Source organism: Corapipo altera, unplaced genomic scaffold (assembly GCF_003945725.1).
Source record: "Corapipo altera isolate COAL_440 unplaced genomic scaffold, ASM394572v1 0, whole genome shotgun sequence".
Lineage (NCBI taxonomy): Eukaryota > Metazoa > Chordata > Aves > Passeriformes > Pipridae > Corapipo > Corapipo altera.
Genome location: NW_020884872.1, coordinates 69,333,687 through 69,350,863, shown reverse-complemented (window position 1 = coordinate 69,350,863; position 17,177 = coordinate 69,333,687). Strand labels below are relative to the sequence as shown.

Here is a 17,177-nt window from a genome sequence, read left to right as displayed (position 1 = left end):
CCTTTTCTCCCTGACCAAACTTCCTTTTTTTTTTTCCCTCTCCAAAAATCTAGCATTTTTTCATTGAAAAATGAGTAGCAGTGTTTTCATTTTCACCTTTTTGTGCCTCGTAAGTGAGGACAATGTTTCACTTGTATTGAGATTGCTGTCTGATACAAAAAGTAGTTGTTGGTCTAAATGTGCAGTTTCTTGCCATCTAAAACTGATCTGTCTAGAGCTGAAGTGTTGGTAGTTGATGATTGCACAATCACCCAGACCTGTTCAGAGGTCTGGACTAGCTGAAAAGTATTTATACAAGGGTAGACTGGAACAGAATCCCTGTGCAGCTGCAGAAGTTCAGGTACAAAGGTCAGGCAGGCTAGTGCTGGAAAGTTTGGGTAGGTGTCAAAAGGTGGGTAGGACTCTATCAGTCCAACTTGAAACAGTTGTGCCACAGCTGAACCCTGTCCTTAGTTACAGCTTCTGTAAAAGATGTGTTACACACATTTTTAGCATTCTGGAGGGACTCTTTGGTTATTGAAAGTACCCAAAAAAAAGGTCCAGGTGAGCTGTTTGTGCTGAGGTAGCTATGTGTCTAAAAACACCATGTGCAATCTGAAAATTTGCTAGTTCTGCTTGCTCTGACTTCTTCAATGTTTTACTTAGAAATTACAATTAAGGTTGGTAAGAAATTGAACTTAAAAGGAACATATCTTCTAAAATTCTGTGTTTTTATCCTAGGAGAACCTCCAATTAAAAGACAGCTACTGCTTGAATTTAATAGAACAGAAAATACCCCCAGATCTTTGAAAGCTTCAAAAAGCACTCCTGATGGTAATTTTAGTCATCTTGTGTTCTAAGCAGTAATCTGATGTCAGTTGTTATCTTTAGAATTCTTCAGTTTCCAATGAACTAGCATATAATAAGACTGCTTAACTACTGCGTTTATCAGTATAGTCCTGGGAATTCAGGGAAGCTGCTTGGTAATGTCTGTGCTGAGTTGAAATCAGATGATTAATGGTATGCCTTATTGTGTGGAATCTAAATATATTACAATATATTACTTCTGTAAGAACTCTGGTTTAATTTCCAGTTCAGTAGGAATTTATCCAACTTCTCACAATCTAAATCTCAGAAATTCTAATCTCAGCAGGAAGAATATATTTTATTGATTAATTATGTACAGGAAAATGAAAAGGTACTCGTAATATACTCACTAATAGCTGTCTATGTTACAGATGCTTATATTTTGAGTGAGTAATAGGGAGGCTTATGAAAGGGATATCAAAGTTTTTAAAGTTTGGGTTGACGTTTTATGTGAAGATAGTTAGTGATCGGGATTTCAGGATAGTGTGATTTTGGCAATGGCTTTTGGTTATGGGTTAAGCAGTGTTCTTTAAGAAACTTGTTCTTTTTAAGCACTCTATGCTCTCACCTAAATTCAGTAGCAGAATTCATCAAATATATTGATTTAACCAGTATATTGGTTCCCAAATGCTATACTAAATCTGTTCTAGGCATAAAAACCGTGATTTAAAATTTCAGATGGAATTTGTAAGTTGCTGCCAGAGAATAATTTTATTCTCTTCACATTTCAATATTATCCTACCCTGCAGTAAAACAGTGTTGTTCTTTGGTGAACAATTGAAAACAGTTCTTTCTCCAGTACAGTCTTGCCTCTGGCTTCTAGAACTTGTAGCGTCTTCTATATGCAACTTCTCATATGAAACTTCCTCTTTGCAGCCTAAGGGCACAAATGAGTTTACATTCCCAACAGATATGATTTAATTACATTGATAATTCCAAGATAAGCCTGTCCTTCAGTGATGAAAGGAGGAGGTTGGGCAAATGCGCCCTTTTCTGTTGTAACTTCAAATAAAAAAATAAATGAAAGTTGCTGAAAAAGTTCTAAATTGAATGGTGAACCTACCTGGAATTAAATATATGATAAGCATTTCCCTTTCAGGAGCCTAAAAATATATTGCCAGGTCACAAATACAAACTCTTGAGAGTTCAACATTGTGTTCACATTTCCTTTAGATCTGTCTGCCTTTGGCGTGGAGATGTTTATACAAATGTTTTTTGGGGCAGGACAGAGTAAAACTGTTTAAATCCATTCTGGAAGCTTTTCTTTATGTTTATATCATTAATTTAGATAAAACATGCTGTAAATACCTGCTGTGTAATGTACCATTTCAAATATATTTTTTTCTAATTATCTTACAGGCATTTTCAAAGACAGAAGAAAATTTATGTACCATGTGCCTTTAAAACCCATAACTTGTCAACCTTTTGGGTGAGAAATTTATTATAGATTTTAGAGTTCTTCTAATGCAATTTCTTAAAACCTCACAAGCCTTTGTAACTTTCTGAAAATATACAGTAATAATTTACTACCCAACTTTATAAAAGACTAATAATTTTACTCCAAAATAGACATATTAAATATAACACATATAACACATGTTGCTGCAGTAGACCAGTAAGATGCTAAACAAACTACACTCTTTTACTTCAATTCTGTCTTTTCTCACTAGAAATTAAGTATTGAATTTTTTAAAGACTGTTATTTTGTCTTTTTATTGATGTAATATTGAAAGTTGTACTACTAAAATAAGAAAAGAATACAAAAATCCTGAAAAAGATTTTTGTCAGGAGGCTGAAACCTGTATGTTTAAATGTTTTCATCTCTGTAGGTCAACTAAAGAACGACAAGAAGTCAGGGATCCTACCCTTACTCTACCAGATCAAGACTCCAAAGGATTCCAATCTAAACCTGCCATTTTTCAGCACTGTGCACTAAGGCAGTCTTCAAATGGTACTTCAGGGGTTTCTACTCTGTGTAAGGCATCAGCAAAAGAGAGTGAGGAAACAAGAAGTCTGTACAGATCTGGCAAAACTGTTAAAACTTTTATTCCACCCTTCAAAACCAGGCTGACATTTTCTACATGTGAACAAAGCAGCAGCAAAAGGTGTGACTCACCAATCAGCAAAAGTATGACTGAAGAGATGGAATTAAATCAGATCACGACTGAACAAAATACTGCTGAACCTCAAGATCACCAGTCTTGCATCCAGCATACAGCAGACACTGACACAGAAAATGGCAATTTAGGTATTTTCAGATTTTACTCACTTAACTATTGTGAATACTAACTGTCAAAATTAACCTTTAAGGGTTTTTTGCGTATTCTGTCAGACTTTTTAATAAAAAGAAACTTCTTTTTAAGCTTTTTTTCTTTTTGTGAGAAAACTAGGAAATAATTACTTTCCTAATATTTTATATTGCACTCTTAGCAAAGCATATGTTGCTCATCTCTAAAGTTAATTAAGAAGATGAAAAATATTTCACACAGTGCTTCAGAAACAAGATAGCTTATGTTTCATTTGATACCTGATTTTTTTATATACCTCTTAGGTAAAATAACCTAGGAACCTTAGATTAGCCTTGCTATACTTTATTCACTTTTACAGAAGCTTGTTTTCATTCTGTTCTCTAATTAAAATGTAGGGTTTGCCATATAAATGGTTGATTGTGTCATTTCCAAAGAGGCAGAGTTTAAATGCACAACTGTTTGACTTTAGTGTGTGGGCTTATGCCTTCTGAGCTCTCTTGAATGTTCCGCTCTGTGTGATTTCTATAACTATTATAATCAAATAATCTGAATTTTTTTCAGAAGTACTTGTTGTGTGTATTTGAACAGGTGTATGAACGTTTGCAGAATTAGATCCTGTATTTAGGTCAAAATCTCAAGATTACACTAGTTGATGTAGTCATCAACTCATTTCATTTGGAGTTTTCTATGAAGACTTGAGTTCAGTCTAATGAGAAAAATATGTGGCTCAAAATTTAGTTCAGGGACTAACACAAAATTAATATGAATATATAATTTGTTTCATATAATATTCAAATGCTTTCATTAATCACTGCTTTCTAAATGCATTAAACTTTGAATATTTAGACTTGCAGTTTCAAAAAATCTGCAGAGTGGCATAGTGAATATGCTTCTCTCAATTTGCTTTTGTAGTGTGACTGTATATCTCTATTTGGTATATACTTTAGAAATATTTTGTGGGTTTTTTTTCTTTGCAGCTGTGGTCAGGATGGTGACAAATCTCCGCTGTGCCAGAGATCTGCAGGAAATGAGAATTAAAAAGAAGTGCAGGCAAAATATTCGCTCCCAGCCAGGCAGTCTTTATGTCATTAAAACCTCTGGAAGCAATAGAATCTCTCTGAAAACTGCAGTGGAAGAGAAATCTCCTAGTTTTTATTCTACAGAAGAGGTATATTGGTATCTTCTTATTGTCTATCTTTTGCATCTGTTTCTCAAGAACAGCATATAAAATCTCAGTAGCTTTTGAATCAATACGTTCTTCAGTTTTTAGATAATAATTTAGAGTAGATCTTATACCAGTTGCTGCAGTATTTAAGTAGCTTTTGCATATCCACATTTTTTAAGACAATTCCCAATAATAAAGGTCATAAAGTCTCTAGTGTTATAGTCAAACCAGAGAAGCATCAAAAAAGGAAAAAAATCACCAATTATAGTAACTATTGACTTTTAACCCATATGAAGTGCTGGAATAAGAGAACAATTAAAATTTAAGCTTAGGTAAATCTATATGAAAAGCCTCTTGCTTTTGGTTCAGTGAAGGTACAAAACCTATTGAATATTTTAAAACACTTTTGAAGCACACTGTGATGCTATTCTGCTAAAATAATTGCTGGGAATTCATTCTTCGTGCATTACATATAAAATGACAAGATAGACGAGCTGTCTCAACCTTAAGGAAATATTTAATCTGAATTTTTAAGATTAGATATTAAAGCTCTTAGCTGAATTCTTACTGTATTGTCATTATTTTGTCTTTTTCATCTAATTTTTTTCAGCTATACACATATGGTGTTTCAAAACATTGCATACAAGTTAACAGCACAAATGCAGAATCTTTCCAGTTTCTTGTCAAAGACTTTTTCAGTAAGGAGTATTTGTTAGCTGGAAATGGAATGCAACTTGCTGATGGAGGATGGCTAATACCTACAGATGAGGGAAAGGCTGGAAAAAAGGAGTTTTACAGGTACTGTTACTTATGAACTTGAGATAGCTATGCTATTTATTAGTTATTCTCTTATCCCCAAGAATAAATCCAATGCAGTTATCTTTTAAAGCCTCTGACTACTTTTTTTACTGTGCATTTTTAGTACACCTCTGTGAGTGTAAAGATATTATAGGATTGTAATTTTGCTATGTAGATTAATGTTGCTAGTGATTGATCTTCAATGACCATTAAAGAAAGCATACAAAGTCAATTTAGAAAACATCTGGAAATTCTTCAGCAGTGTAAATAGTCTAAAAAAAAACCAACTATTTTTTGATGGGAATGAAGGTTGATTTGGGAGATGCTTAGGGCTTCTTTGACAGTACAGGGATGAATATGCTTTTTTAATATAACTTTTTTAAAGATGACGTGTAATTTGAAGGAAGCCTAAACTATAGTAGTAAGGCACTTTTTCATTCAAGCCTTCTCTTGAGTAGATGTAAGAACCAAAATAGGTGCAGAAGCAATGCTTGCTCTTGCATTCTTTCTGGTTCTTCTATCCCTCCTTTTGCAGGTCCTTTAAAATGAGCAGGAAAAAAAAGTGTTGAGTACACCTCTCCTAAACACTTCCATGAAAATTATGTTTTGTTTTACTGTAAGCAAGTGTGTACGTTGTAACTTCAGCAGCAGCATGTGCAACAACACAAGGAACTACCAGTGTACTGTTGTTGCAGCAAAACTTCAGAAAATACTTTATTATTTTCTGATTTCCTCTGTTAATTTGCATCATAGAATATCCTGAGTTGTAAGGGACCCACAAAGATCATTGAGGTCCAAGTTGTGGCCCTGCAGATTTGAGATGCAGCATTTGAGATGCTCTATTTTCAAATCAGTGTCACTGTTGGTGTTCATTCACAAAACGCTCAAGGCAGGCACCTGCATTTGAGTAGTGTTTGTAGTCAAGCATGCATTACCAATCTAAGTAATGTCAGAATTCAAGAGGTTTGCAATATTTGCTTTGCAGTACCAAAGTGTGACAGAGATAGGTCTATTCCAAGCTCAAGAACTGTTTTTATTTGTAAGTTTGAGTTGGTGAGGTTGGTGCCAGCAAAATGGGAAAATTGACTATTATGAGATGTGTACTTCGATGCTGTGATCTGTACTTTCTCATGAGAAATTGCTTTCTACTCATGCAAGTGAACCAGAATCATTATTAGCTTCTCCCACATGACTTTGAGAAATGTTTTTGGTGTCAATGATATTTGTTCATCGTAGGAGAACTGGAGATGTTGTGTGTTCATACCCAGCAACTACTCAGTGAAGAACAATCATGTGCTGGAGTTCACAGAATCATAGAATAGTTTAGGTTGTAAGGGACTGCTGGCAGTCATCCAATCCAAGCCTCTGTTCAATACAGTTTGAATTAGATTAATTACTCAGGGACTTGCCTAGCTGAGTTTTGAACATCTCCAAGGACAGAGATTCTGCAACCTCTCTGGACAGCCTGTGTCATTTGACCATTCCTATGGTTTAAAAAACAAAACAACCACCTTTATTTCTGATTGGAATTTTTCATGTTCCATCTTGGTCTGTTGTCTCTCATCCTATTGTTGTGTGCTTCTAGGAAGAATGTCCCTGTTTTCTCTGAACCCTCCAGTCCAGTAGTCATAGACTGCAATAAGGTCTTTTTGGCTTGTTTTAAATTCAGACAAACCCAGCTCTCTTAGCTTGTATGTCATGTGCTTAGCCTTCAAGATCACCTTGCTGGCCCTCTGTTAGGTTTGTTCCAGTATACCAACACCTTTGTCTTTGCAAATCCAAAGCTGGACAGAAACTTCCTCCCCAGTGCTGAAGAGAGGGGAAGGATCACTGCCTTCCTGGCTTTGCTCCTAATACATCACTTCTCTAAATTTGGTGTTATCTGTAAACTTTCTTGGTCCCCCCAGCCATCATGTAGATTGTAATGAACCCATCGAGCAAGCAGGGGAAATTGCAGGGCTGAAGGGGAATAGAGCACACCTCAGTCCATCTATGCTATGTGCATAACTGCATGAAGCAGACAGAGCACGTCCCTGGAGCTGCTGTTGGGTCAAGTATCTCCGTTTCAAGGATACATACCTGTATGCACATGTATGCTGCCAAGGCATATGAGGACAAAACTTCAGTATTCAGGCATTAACCAGATCAGGTGATGGAATGTAACCTTCCTATTTTCAGTGTAATAAATATTCTTTTGTTAATGTTGCCTAAGTACATACACCAAATACAATGCTAGGGCAAAATAGGCAAGTTAAAACTTGAAGTAGATTTCAGATTAATTTATTAACCATTTATCTGCAGAGCCCTCTGTGACACTCCTGGTGTGGATCCCAAGCTAATATCTGAGGCCTGGGTTTACAATCACTACAGATGGATTGTATGGAAATTGGCAGCCATGGAAGTGTCATTCCCACATGAATTTGCTAACAGATGTTTGACACCAGAAATGGTGCTGTTGCAATTGAAATATAGGTATGTGTATAGCAAAGTATTTGGACCTGTAACTTGTGCTACTGTATGCTTTCTAAACTACAAAATTAACACTTCTACCTTGCATTTACTATTTAGTAGAATGCATACATTGTTAAATTTATGCATAGCAGTATTAAAAACATAGTGCATGTTATTTGCAAAAATTCAGATGACATTTGCTTTGCTACAGTGGTGCTTAATTGTAGATTGAATAAGCAATAGTTTGCTACAGTTGCATTTAAAGAAAAACAATGTGATGGGTTTTGTTTGCTTTAACAAAGCCTGAATGCTTTTTTGTAGGTATGATTTGGAAGTTGATAAAAGTAAACGATCAGCAATCAAAAAAATAACGGAAAGAGATGATGCAGCAGGTAAAACACTTGTACTGTGTATTTCCAAAATCATATCACTGAACACCATTGTATCTCCTAGCAGTAGCAATAAGAACATGGAAAATAAAAAAGCAGCAGCAATAATTGAAGTTACTGATGGCTGGTATGGGATTAGAGCTCTTCTGGATCCACCTCTCAAAGCTTTCTTAGATAGAAGAAGGCTGACTGTTGGTCAGAAGATCATAGTGCACGGAGCAGAACTTGTTGGCTCTCAGAATGGATGTACGCCACTGGAAGCCCCAGATTCCCTTATGTTAAAGGTAAAATAAAATGTTAGTTCAGCTTAAATGGATGTGACTGAAAGATGTGATAAATGCTATTTAGTTGAGCCACATTCTGTAAACAAAGTTATCATGGCTTTACAAACAGATGGAGCTTTGTTGAAATTTAAGAACCAATTTGTAAGATGTGACACTAGGTCACTGCCACTATTCAATAGGGTTGGAAGAGAAGTTCGTAATACGAAATTCTTCCAAGTTTTGCTATGTGTTTTGGCAGTTCTAGCTTCTTCATTTGGTTAAGCACCAAGTTACAAAAGGTACTTATTCATCACTTACAATATGGAAGTTGGAGGAAGAAGGGGGGGGGGAAACCAGCTTGTTAGAGGGTGGACTGGCAGGGGAGGGCTTTGAGTTGTTTGAGAATGCCTAAAGAGATGGGTGAAGTTTCAGCATAACACTGTTGCTCCTCTGGTATAAAGCAATGGCTTGTCTCATAGATACTAATTTCCTAGAGAATTTTAACTCATCAAATTTTTAATTTCTGTTTAAAATACATTTCTTCAATGTGAAAGGAAACCTTTAAAATGTGATATGTTCAGGTGTAAAAGTGATATATTCTTAACGAAGTCAGTGTGAAGATGGTCTTTCCTGTAGATATAATAAGTTGGATATAGTTTTGACCCATTTATTATTCATTATTTATCTCATTCAGATTTCAGCGAACAGCACTCGATGTGCACGATGGCATGCAAAACTAGGATTTCATCAGGATCCCAGACCTTTTCCTTTGCCTTTGTCATCGCTTTACAGCGAGGGTGGTGCAGTGGGGTGTATTGATGTAGTTATTCAAAGAACTTATCCTATTCAGGTATGGTGTAAGTATTTTATGAATCTAACAGGTTCTGTGAGATCTAAATTATATCAGTTAATTGCTATGTCATTCTTTAACTCAGACGTAATATAGAGAGCTAAAAAATTAAGAAAAGGTACCATTATGCGTAAAATGAACAAGAGTGGTTCTTGCAATGTGCACGTATTTAATATTTGAGGACTGTATCCTGCGGTGAGAAGAATTTGAGTTTGCGCTCAGTATCTTCTGGTTGGTTTTGCTTTCAACTTCAAAAAGCCAGAAAGAATTGGATTTCAGTTCTGGAATCTAAAAAGCACAGCACTTGTTTTAAAGGAGAAAAAAGACATTGACAGTTTCAGCTCCAAGAACAAGTGAAACTCAATTTTTTTTATTTTTACATACATAGTAACATAGAAGTTGTATATTTCTAGCCTTTAGTAAGATTACTTTTTCTTACATGCAGCCGACTGTATTGTTTAAGTTCTATTATTTAAAAATATGACTGAAAACACAATGTGTGATTATGGTATAAAATAGAATTAAGATCTTTTAAATACTACTTAACATCCAGACATTTTAAATATGGTCAGACTACACTGCAAGTACTTGCTTTTATAACAATTCCAACCACAAAAAGAAACAATATTTCTGTTAGCTATCAATCCTTTTAATGTTAACAGTTTAACCAGGATACAACTTTCAGGTTCTATTAACTTTTCTCAGAGTATATTATACTTGGCACGTACATAACAGGATTTTTTTTTTCATTGCTTTCTTTCTAAGGTGTTGTTTAACTATTGGTTGGTGTAGAATGAATTCTGCAAAGTACTAGCAATATTTGGTTTGGATCATTACTTTGATATTTAAGATCATTGGTTTAATGGAGGAAATTGCAGCACCTACTATGGGAGCTGTCTGGTAGAACTAACATTTATTTAGGTCTCAAAAAGGGAACTGTAATCTGTAATCACATCACAGTTAGTGGTTTCCAGGCTGGGGAGGAAAGTGGTGCTTTGTATCTCATATATCAAGAGACTGATGTACCAATGTACTTTTCTCTTTTCTAAACCCTGAGACTCTTGCTCAAACATACCAAAATTATAGGAAGATTTGAGCTGTCTTTCTCCTTTTACCTCAAGAGTCAGAGTATAGGAATCACAGTAGCCTTAACTAAATATGTTAGACTGTGAATAGTGCAGGAAAGTACATGGCATGCAATGAAATGAGGCAGGCAGAGCCTATTTCAACAATTCACTGCCTCATAAGGATTAGTCCTACAAGCTTTCTTTATCCTGCTTTCACTGTACTCTCCTGCTGCTTCTTTGTGCTAATCCTGGACCTAACCTGATCCTGTTGCTTAGCTAATTTAATTTAGTGTTTATTTTAAACCAGGAGTAAGTAACTAATAATAATTAAAAAACAAAAAACAAAAAACGAAACAACAACAAAATGAACTGCCTTCTATTGAGTTATCAAACTGATATGGTCTGCTGAGGTCAAATAGGTACTAGAGCCAGTGCAAGGGAGAAGACAGAACTGTGCAGCAAAGGCGAAGGCAAGGGAACCACGTACTTTATCAGCAGTGACATTTTTTGGCTCACCTATTTCAGTCAAGCCAATTCTAGCAGGGTTGTGGACAAGGCTGTAGTCCTGTGGAACCATTTCAGGCAAAAAAGGTTTAAAAGCAGGACAACATCATAGTTCCTTTATAGCATCTAATCTGGTGTGTTAAAACAGGCAATACAATTGATGTGGAAAGACAAATTGGGTAGAATGCAGTCTGGTATACTTTTAAGCATTGAGTTTGATGGTTTCTATCTCAGTGTATCTACCAGTGGGATCCAGCTGTCTTTGAAATTACATCACTGATACTTATTACTTCAAGCTATGGTTTCTTCAGCTGTTAAATCATCTGACTTTGGATACTGCTCCATTCTGTCTGTGTATCTTTAAAGTGAAGATTTACCAATGCTGTAGTTTTTTGCCTTTTATCTATTATACTGAAAGAACTTATGATTTACTGCCTGTTCATTTTTAAAGCATTTTTGCATAACAGTGAGTATTAAAAGGAAACTAGATTATGTTAAAAATAATTTTTATGTCTGGGTTTTGTTTGAATCTTTTTATTTCAGTGGATGGAAAAGACATCAGCTGGTTCATATGTTTTTCGTAACAGTCGAGCTGAAGAAAGGGAAGCTGCCAAGCATGCAGAGGATCAACAAAAGAAACTGGAAGATCTGTTTGCAAAAATCCAAGCAGAATATGAAGAGCGTGAAGGTAAAGCTTTCATTCTTTCAGAATAGTTATTAAGAACACAAAAACATTTTTGACATTTACAGAAGAATCTTAAGAAACTGTCAAAAAACTTCCCTCAAGATAGAGAAGCAGAGATGGTATTTGGGGTTGTTTTCTTTGTTGTTGCTGGTTTTGTTTTGTATTTTTCTAGATTTTTGCTTCCTGTGTATCAAGACCTTTCAGTACAAAACAGTTATATGCTTATTTGCTTGGCTTTGCAGCTGTCTAGGAAACTCTTCCTGAACGTGTTGGTAGCCAGGCTACTAAAAAATTATCATTGAGATGATGCTCAGGGAAGTGCTATGGAATTGTAGAATTCTTAATTTCATTCTCTTCAAGGACCTGATACTGTAATGATTCACCCAGAGGTGGGCACTACTGGAATGTATCTCAGTAGACCTGAACAAGATTAGGCACTTAGCATCTTTCCTCACAAACATTGCAGGACTGTGAAGACACTGAGCTCAGTGAAGCTCCTAAATAGGACAGGGACCCCGGTCACAAGGGACATGGAGAAGGCTGAGTTACTGGATGCCTGTTTCACCTCACCCTTGACTAGCAATCCCAGCCTTCAGCAATCCCAGGCTCTGGAGACCATAGGAAATTCTGAAGCAAAGAAGACATAAAATCTTGGTGAAAGAGGGTCAAGTTAGAGAACACTTAGGCAAACTGGTCATACGTAAGTCCATGGCTGGTGACGAGATGAACTCTCAAGTGCTGAAGGAACTGAGTAATGTCTGTGAGGCTGCTTTTGATCCTCTTTGAATGATCATTGGTTGATCGGTAGAGGTGCCTGAAGACTGGAGGAAAGCAAATGTGTCTTCTGTCTTCAGAAAGAACAGGAAGGAGGACCCAGAAAACTAACTACAAGCTAGTCAACCTTACCTTGATTCCTGAGAAGGTGATAAAACAAATATTCCTGGAACCAATTCCAGGCACATGAAGGACAAGAAGGTGATTTGGAGTATTCAACAGGGATTCACCAAGGGAAGTCATGTTTGACCTGCCTGACAACATTCTGTGATGGAATTACTGACTTGGTTAGATGAGGTGAGAGCAGTGCCTATTGCCTCCCTGGGCTTCAGTAAGGCTTTTGACGTTCTCCCTTGAGATCCTCATAGAGAAGCTGGTGAAGCATGGGCTAGATGAGCAGTCAGTCAGGTGGATTTAAAAGTGGCTGAACAGTAGGGCCTAGAGGATGGTGAAGAGGTGGCATGAAGTCTATTTGGAGGCCAGTAACTAGTGGTGTATGCCAGGGATCAATACTGGGTCTAGCCCTGTTTGAACATCTTCATTAATGATCTAGAGAACAGGACAGTATACTTTCAACAGGTTTGATGATACAAAATTAGGATGAGTGATTATGCTGCCATCCAGAGGGATTTTAGCAACTGGAGAAATGGGCTGGCAAGAACATCATGAAGTTCAACAAAGCAAAGTGCAAATCTTGTGTCTGGGGAGGAACAGTCCCATGCACCACTACATACTGGGGGCCACCCAGCTGGAAAGCAGCTTGGCAGAAAAGGCCCTGGGAGTCCTGGTGAACAAGTTGAGGAGTGTTGCCAGAAGGTCTAAGGAGGTGATCCTTCCCCTTTGTTTAGCATTGGTAAGGCCACACGTGGAATGCTGTGTCCAGTTCTGGGCTCCTCAGTACAAGAGAGGCATGGACACATTGGAGACATTACAAGAAGGGGCCATTAACATATGTAAGGAATTGGAGCATCTGACATAGGAAAAGCTGAGAGAGCTGGGACCTTTGAGCTTGGAGAAGAGAAGGCTCAGGGGGTTCTGATCAGTGTACATAAATACCTGAAGGGACGTTGCAGAGAAGATGGACCCAGGCTTCTGTCAGTGGTGTCCAGTGACAGGTCCAGAGCAATGGGTACAAACTGGAATACAGGATGTTCCCTCTGGACATCAGGAAGCACTTTTTCACTGTGAGGATGACCAACAGTGTTGCCTAGAGAGGCTGTGAAATCTCCATCCTTGGAACTAATCAGAAGCTCACTGGACTTGATCTTGGTCAGCCTGCTGAAGGTGACCCTGCATGAGCAGGGGCTTGGACCAGATGGCCTCCAGAGGTCCCTTCCACTTCAACCATTTTCTGATTCCATAATGGGCTGACACTGCACACCTCTGCCAGTGATTTCTAGCAGTAGTTCTAGCACTGAAATCAGTTCTAGTAGTTGAAATCAGAGATGGCTTTATAATTCTTAACTTCACTGATACAAACTTCTGCATGTCAGTCACCTCGCTGTGGTGTTTAATGTTTGGTAAACTTGTCTATACTAGACAAGTTGTCTTGTATGTCTGCTAGCATTGTCTGCTATGCTGAAGGAATTAATGAAAATGCTAACAGCAAAATGACTTACCTAAGGAGAGTGTAATAGTTTAATGTAATGAAGTTAACTTTGCTTTTAGCTGATGTCCTAAGGAGGCTTCATGTGCAAACCTGTTGTCTTGGTATCTTTGAGACTTTTCTGCTGTATGAGAGGAAGAGGAACTGACAGACAGAAAATACAGTCAAGTACTGATGAAGTTTCTTGGCAGCTCATCAAGTCTCCCACCCTCTTCTAAGTGCAGACACTGATACTGGCTTCCCCAAAATTTGTATAATATTCTAATCTGTGTTGTATTTAAACGAATGAGATTTTTTTCTGCTTTTTTCATAAAATTTTCTGCTGTTTTCCTAATATATATATATATATATATATATATATATATATACACACATATATCAGTTCCTATATATGTGGTTTGTATTTTTATTCTGGCAAGGCCTAAGTACTGCCATGCTTCTTACATAATAATTTCTTCTTTCACTTTCAAGTGTATTGGTTGCACTCCACATGATGGCTTTTTTTTTTTTTTTCCAACAGGGAGAACTACCAGAAGAACAACAAGATCACATATAGTCACAAGACAGCAAATCCATAATTTGCAAGATGGTGCAGAACTTTATGAAGCAATTCAGAACGCATCCGATCCTGGTTATATGGAGGTAACTAGATCCTACTGGGCTAATTTTGAAACACTTCTAAAATAATTTACAATTTACTACCTCCTGCTAAAATAAACTGTTAAATCACTCTTTATTTTTGCTGCCTTTTGAGATTTCCTACAGCATGTTTATTGCTAAATAAATTAAGATTAAAATTTTTGAAAAAAATTTAATGAAGTCTTGTTGAAATGGATTAATAATAGTTTGGATGGCACTTTTCTCTTGGTATAAAAATCCAGGATATAGCACAATTAAAAGTTAATGTTACTTGTAATTTTATTACTTTGCTTTGTCTTGCATATATGAAAACTAAATTAATCTCGTAAGTCTAGAGTTGCGTACACATATTCTTGCATGCTGTTCACTGAAGCATTTGAATCATTATATTGTCATTGTTTTCTTCATTCCCTGTTCTAGTTAAATCATGACTTTTAAGATTATGCCTTTATTAGTAAAGATGCAGGGGATGAGTCCCTGCCAGTTGTTCAAAATTAAATACATGCCTTACCTTTTGCAAGTCAGGGTCCTTGATGGTCATAAAGCCATATGATCTATGGTATGCCTATCTCTGGTGCTGCATGTAAAGGCATCTAGGTCTTGAAGGCTTGGTCAGAAAAGTAACCTTTCTGTTGGATTTTAGTGTAAATTACTGTGTCAGCTCAGAGACAGCAGCCTGAGGAGAAATGCAACCCTTCCTTCATTCTTACTGAAATTTCTCCTAATATGTCTTCATATGAAACAGTAGAGCATGCCTGTTATATTAAATATTCACCTTAGCTATGCACTCTTAAGCAGGTTTCTCACTAATTGTCACATAAGAACAGTTTGTAATGTAATGCTCTGTGAAGACCACAGAGCACCAGCTGAGTACCAGTCAAGACTTGATGCCTCCTGTTGTTTTAGCATACCTCATTTCAAGTCCTAGTACTGTATCAGTTGAACAATAAATTGCTTGCAACAGATGAACACTTAAAGAGGCTGTCTAAAAATCTTGACAGTATTTTTTTAATTAATAAAAAAGATGCTGAGTGCATTTTCTCTTGGTTACAGGGATATCTCAGTGAAGACCAGTTAAAAGCTTTGAGTGCTTACAGGCAGTTGATGAATGACAAAAAGCAAACTCAGATGCAAGAAGAATTCAAGAAGGCTTTAGAGTCAGCAGAACAGGAAGAAAATGGTTGTTCCAAAAGAGATGTGTCTGCTGTATGGAAATTATGTGTGGTAGACTACAGAAAGCAAGAAAAATATAAAGGTTAGTACTTGAAAAATTATAAATAACTTTTAACTAAACATGGTAACTGGCCAACATAGATAGAATTGAAGAGTTTCCCAACACTACTCTAGCTTGCATGTTAATATTTCCAGTTTCGTTTAGGGCTTTGGGGTGGAGGGAGTGTTGTGGATTTATTTTGTTTAGAAGCCTTCTATTTAGTGTTGCACAGCTGATATATCTTATTCTGATACTGGTAGGAGTGATACTGAGTATCTGGCGTCCACTGCTGGATATTTGTTCATTGCTAAAGGAGGGCAGTCGGTACAGAATCTACCAGCTGTCAGCATCACAGTCCAAAGGAAGGGCAGACTCAACTAACATACAATTAACAGCAACAAAGAAAACTCAGTATCTGCAACTATCAGTAAGTGTTTTAAGTGCATAAAGATGCCTCATTAAAGTGTATCATGGTCTATATGTGTGGTAAACACTGAAGTTTTGTGTTTCTTAAGGTATCACAGGAGATGCTGGTGCAGATTTTCTTTCCAAGAAAGGCTCTAAAATTCACCAGTTTGTTGGATCCTTCTTTTCAACCACCATGTGCTGAAGTCGATTTAGTCGGAGTTGTAGTTTCTGTTAGCAGAACAGGTACGTTGTGGACCACGTTCGTGTCTTCCCATTGAATAAGCACTGAATTCTTTATTTCAGAAGTCAAAGTTATCTTGGTATTGTACCTGCACCTCAAACCTGTGAAAACCATGACATACTGGCAGATAATTCTGTTTTCCTAAAGCAAAACTGTCTCTGCTTATTAGCTCAGGAAGTTAGTAAGGCGGGACCTAAGCTCAAGAACAGCTTGTCTTTATTTTTTCTATAAATGGTGGATGTGAGTTCTCGCATTTGTGTTCAGCATCTGCAGCAGTGCCACCGTGTGTGTATGTGAGCTCCCTCTTTTGTGTACAGTGTCATGGAATGAGTAGAACACAGGGACTGGAGCTCATGGGTGGGAACATATGGATAATCTTCTGATTAAAAGGAAAAGCACCATAGGAGTATTGTTTTTTAGCCACTGCAACACAGACCTTGAGTTGTTTTCTGTAATCAGTAGGGAGCTGGTGTAGAGTATGGGTGAAGCATGCAGACAAGCTGCCATGTAACATTTATCATTTCTCTTTCAAGATGTGTGGGACCTTTTTTTATAGCTACAAATCGTGGTAATCAACCTTTACTTAAGGATGCAAAGGTTTAATTCAAACCTTTTTCTTGCTTTTAGGTTTCACTACTATGGTGTACTTATCTGATGAAAGCTGTAATTTCGTGGCAGTAAAGATCCGGACAGATCTCAGACACCTTGCCATTGAAGATATAGTTGTCTGCTGCTCACTCGTTTCTGCCAGCAACCTTCAGTGGCAATCTGAATTTAGATCAGATATTCCTGTGCTGTTGGCTGGAGATCTTTCTGTGTTCTCAGCCAGTCCAAAGGAAAACTATCTTCAAGAGAAGCTTAATGAACTGAGAAGTATGATAGAGGTAAATATGTAGATGTTTAGTTTGATGATTAGTTTTAGTTACTGCTGTGTTACGTTCTTCACCAGAAAGTCCGTTAGTACTAATAAATCGTTAAAAGAAGTAATACACAGAGGGCTGAATTTGAGGGGATTTTCTGGGAGGTGGA

At 37.0% G+C, this 17,177-nt stretch overlaps 1 protein-coding gene across 5 annotated transcripts in view; it reads left to right on the top strand.

Moving 5' to 3' along the window:
• BRCA2 (BRCA2, DNA repair associated) overlaps nt 1-17,177 on the top strand; it is a 37,901-nt gene that overhangs the window by 18,313 nt on the left and 2,411 nt on the right. For 4 of the 5 annotated variants that reach the window (XM_027651274.1, XM_027651265.1, XM_027651285.1 and 1 more), the window contains exons 12-25: nt 721-813; nt 2,206-2,275; nt 2,676-3,094; nt 4,073-4,263; nt 4,871-5,058; nt 7,360-7,530; nt 7,831-8,182; nt 8,856-9,011; nt 11,126-11,270; nt 14,168-14,289; nt 15,340-15,541; nt 15,760-15,926; nt 16,015-16,150; nt 16,776-17,032. In XM_027651274.1, the coding sequence (XP_027507075.1) occupies nt 721-813; nt 2,206-2,275; nt 2,676-3,094; nt 4,073-4,263; nt 4,871-5,058; nt 7,360-7,530; nt 7,831-8,182; nt 8,856-9,011; nt 11,126-11,270; nt 14,168-14,289; nt 15,340-15,541; nt 15,760-15,926; nt 16,015-16,150; nt 16,776-17,032 (2,669 nt within the window). Of the gene's footprint in view, nt 1-720; nt 814-2,205; nt 2,276-2,675; nt 3,095-4,072; nt 4,264-4,870; nt 5,059-7,359; nt 7,531-7,830; nt 8,183-8,855; nt 9,012-11,125; nt 11,271-11,733; nt 12,339-14,167; nt 14,290-15,339; nt 15,542-15,759; nt 15,927-16,014; nt 16,151-16,775; nt 17,033-17,177 lie in introns of those variants that run through there. The other variant, XR_003528927.1, reaches the window with a different exon arrangement.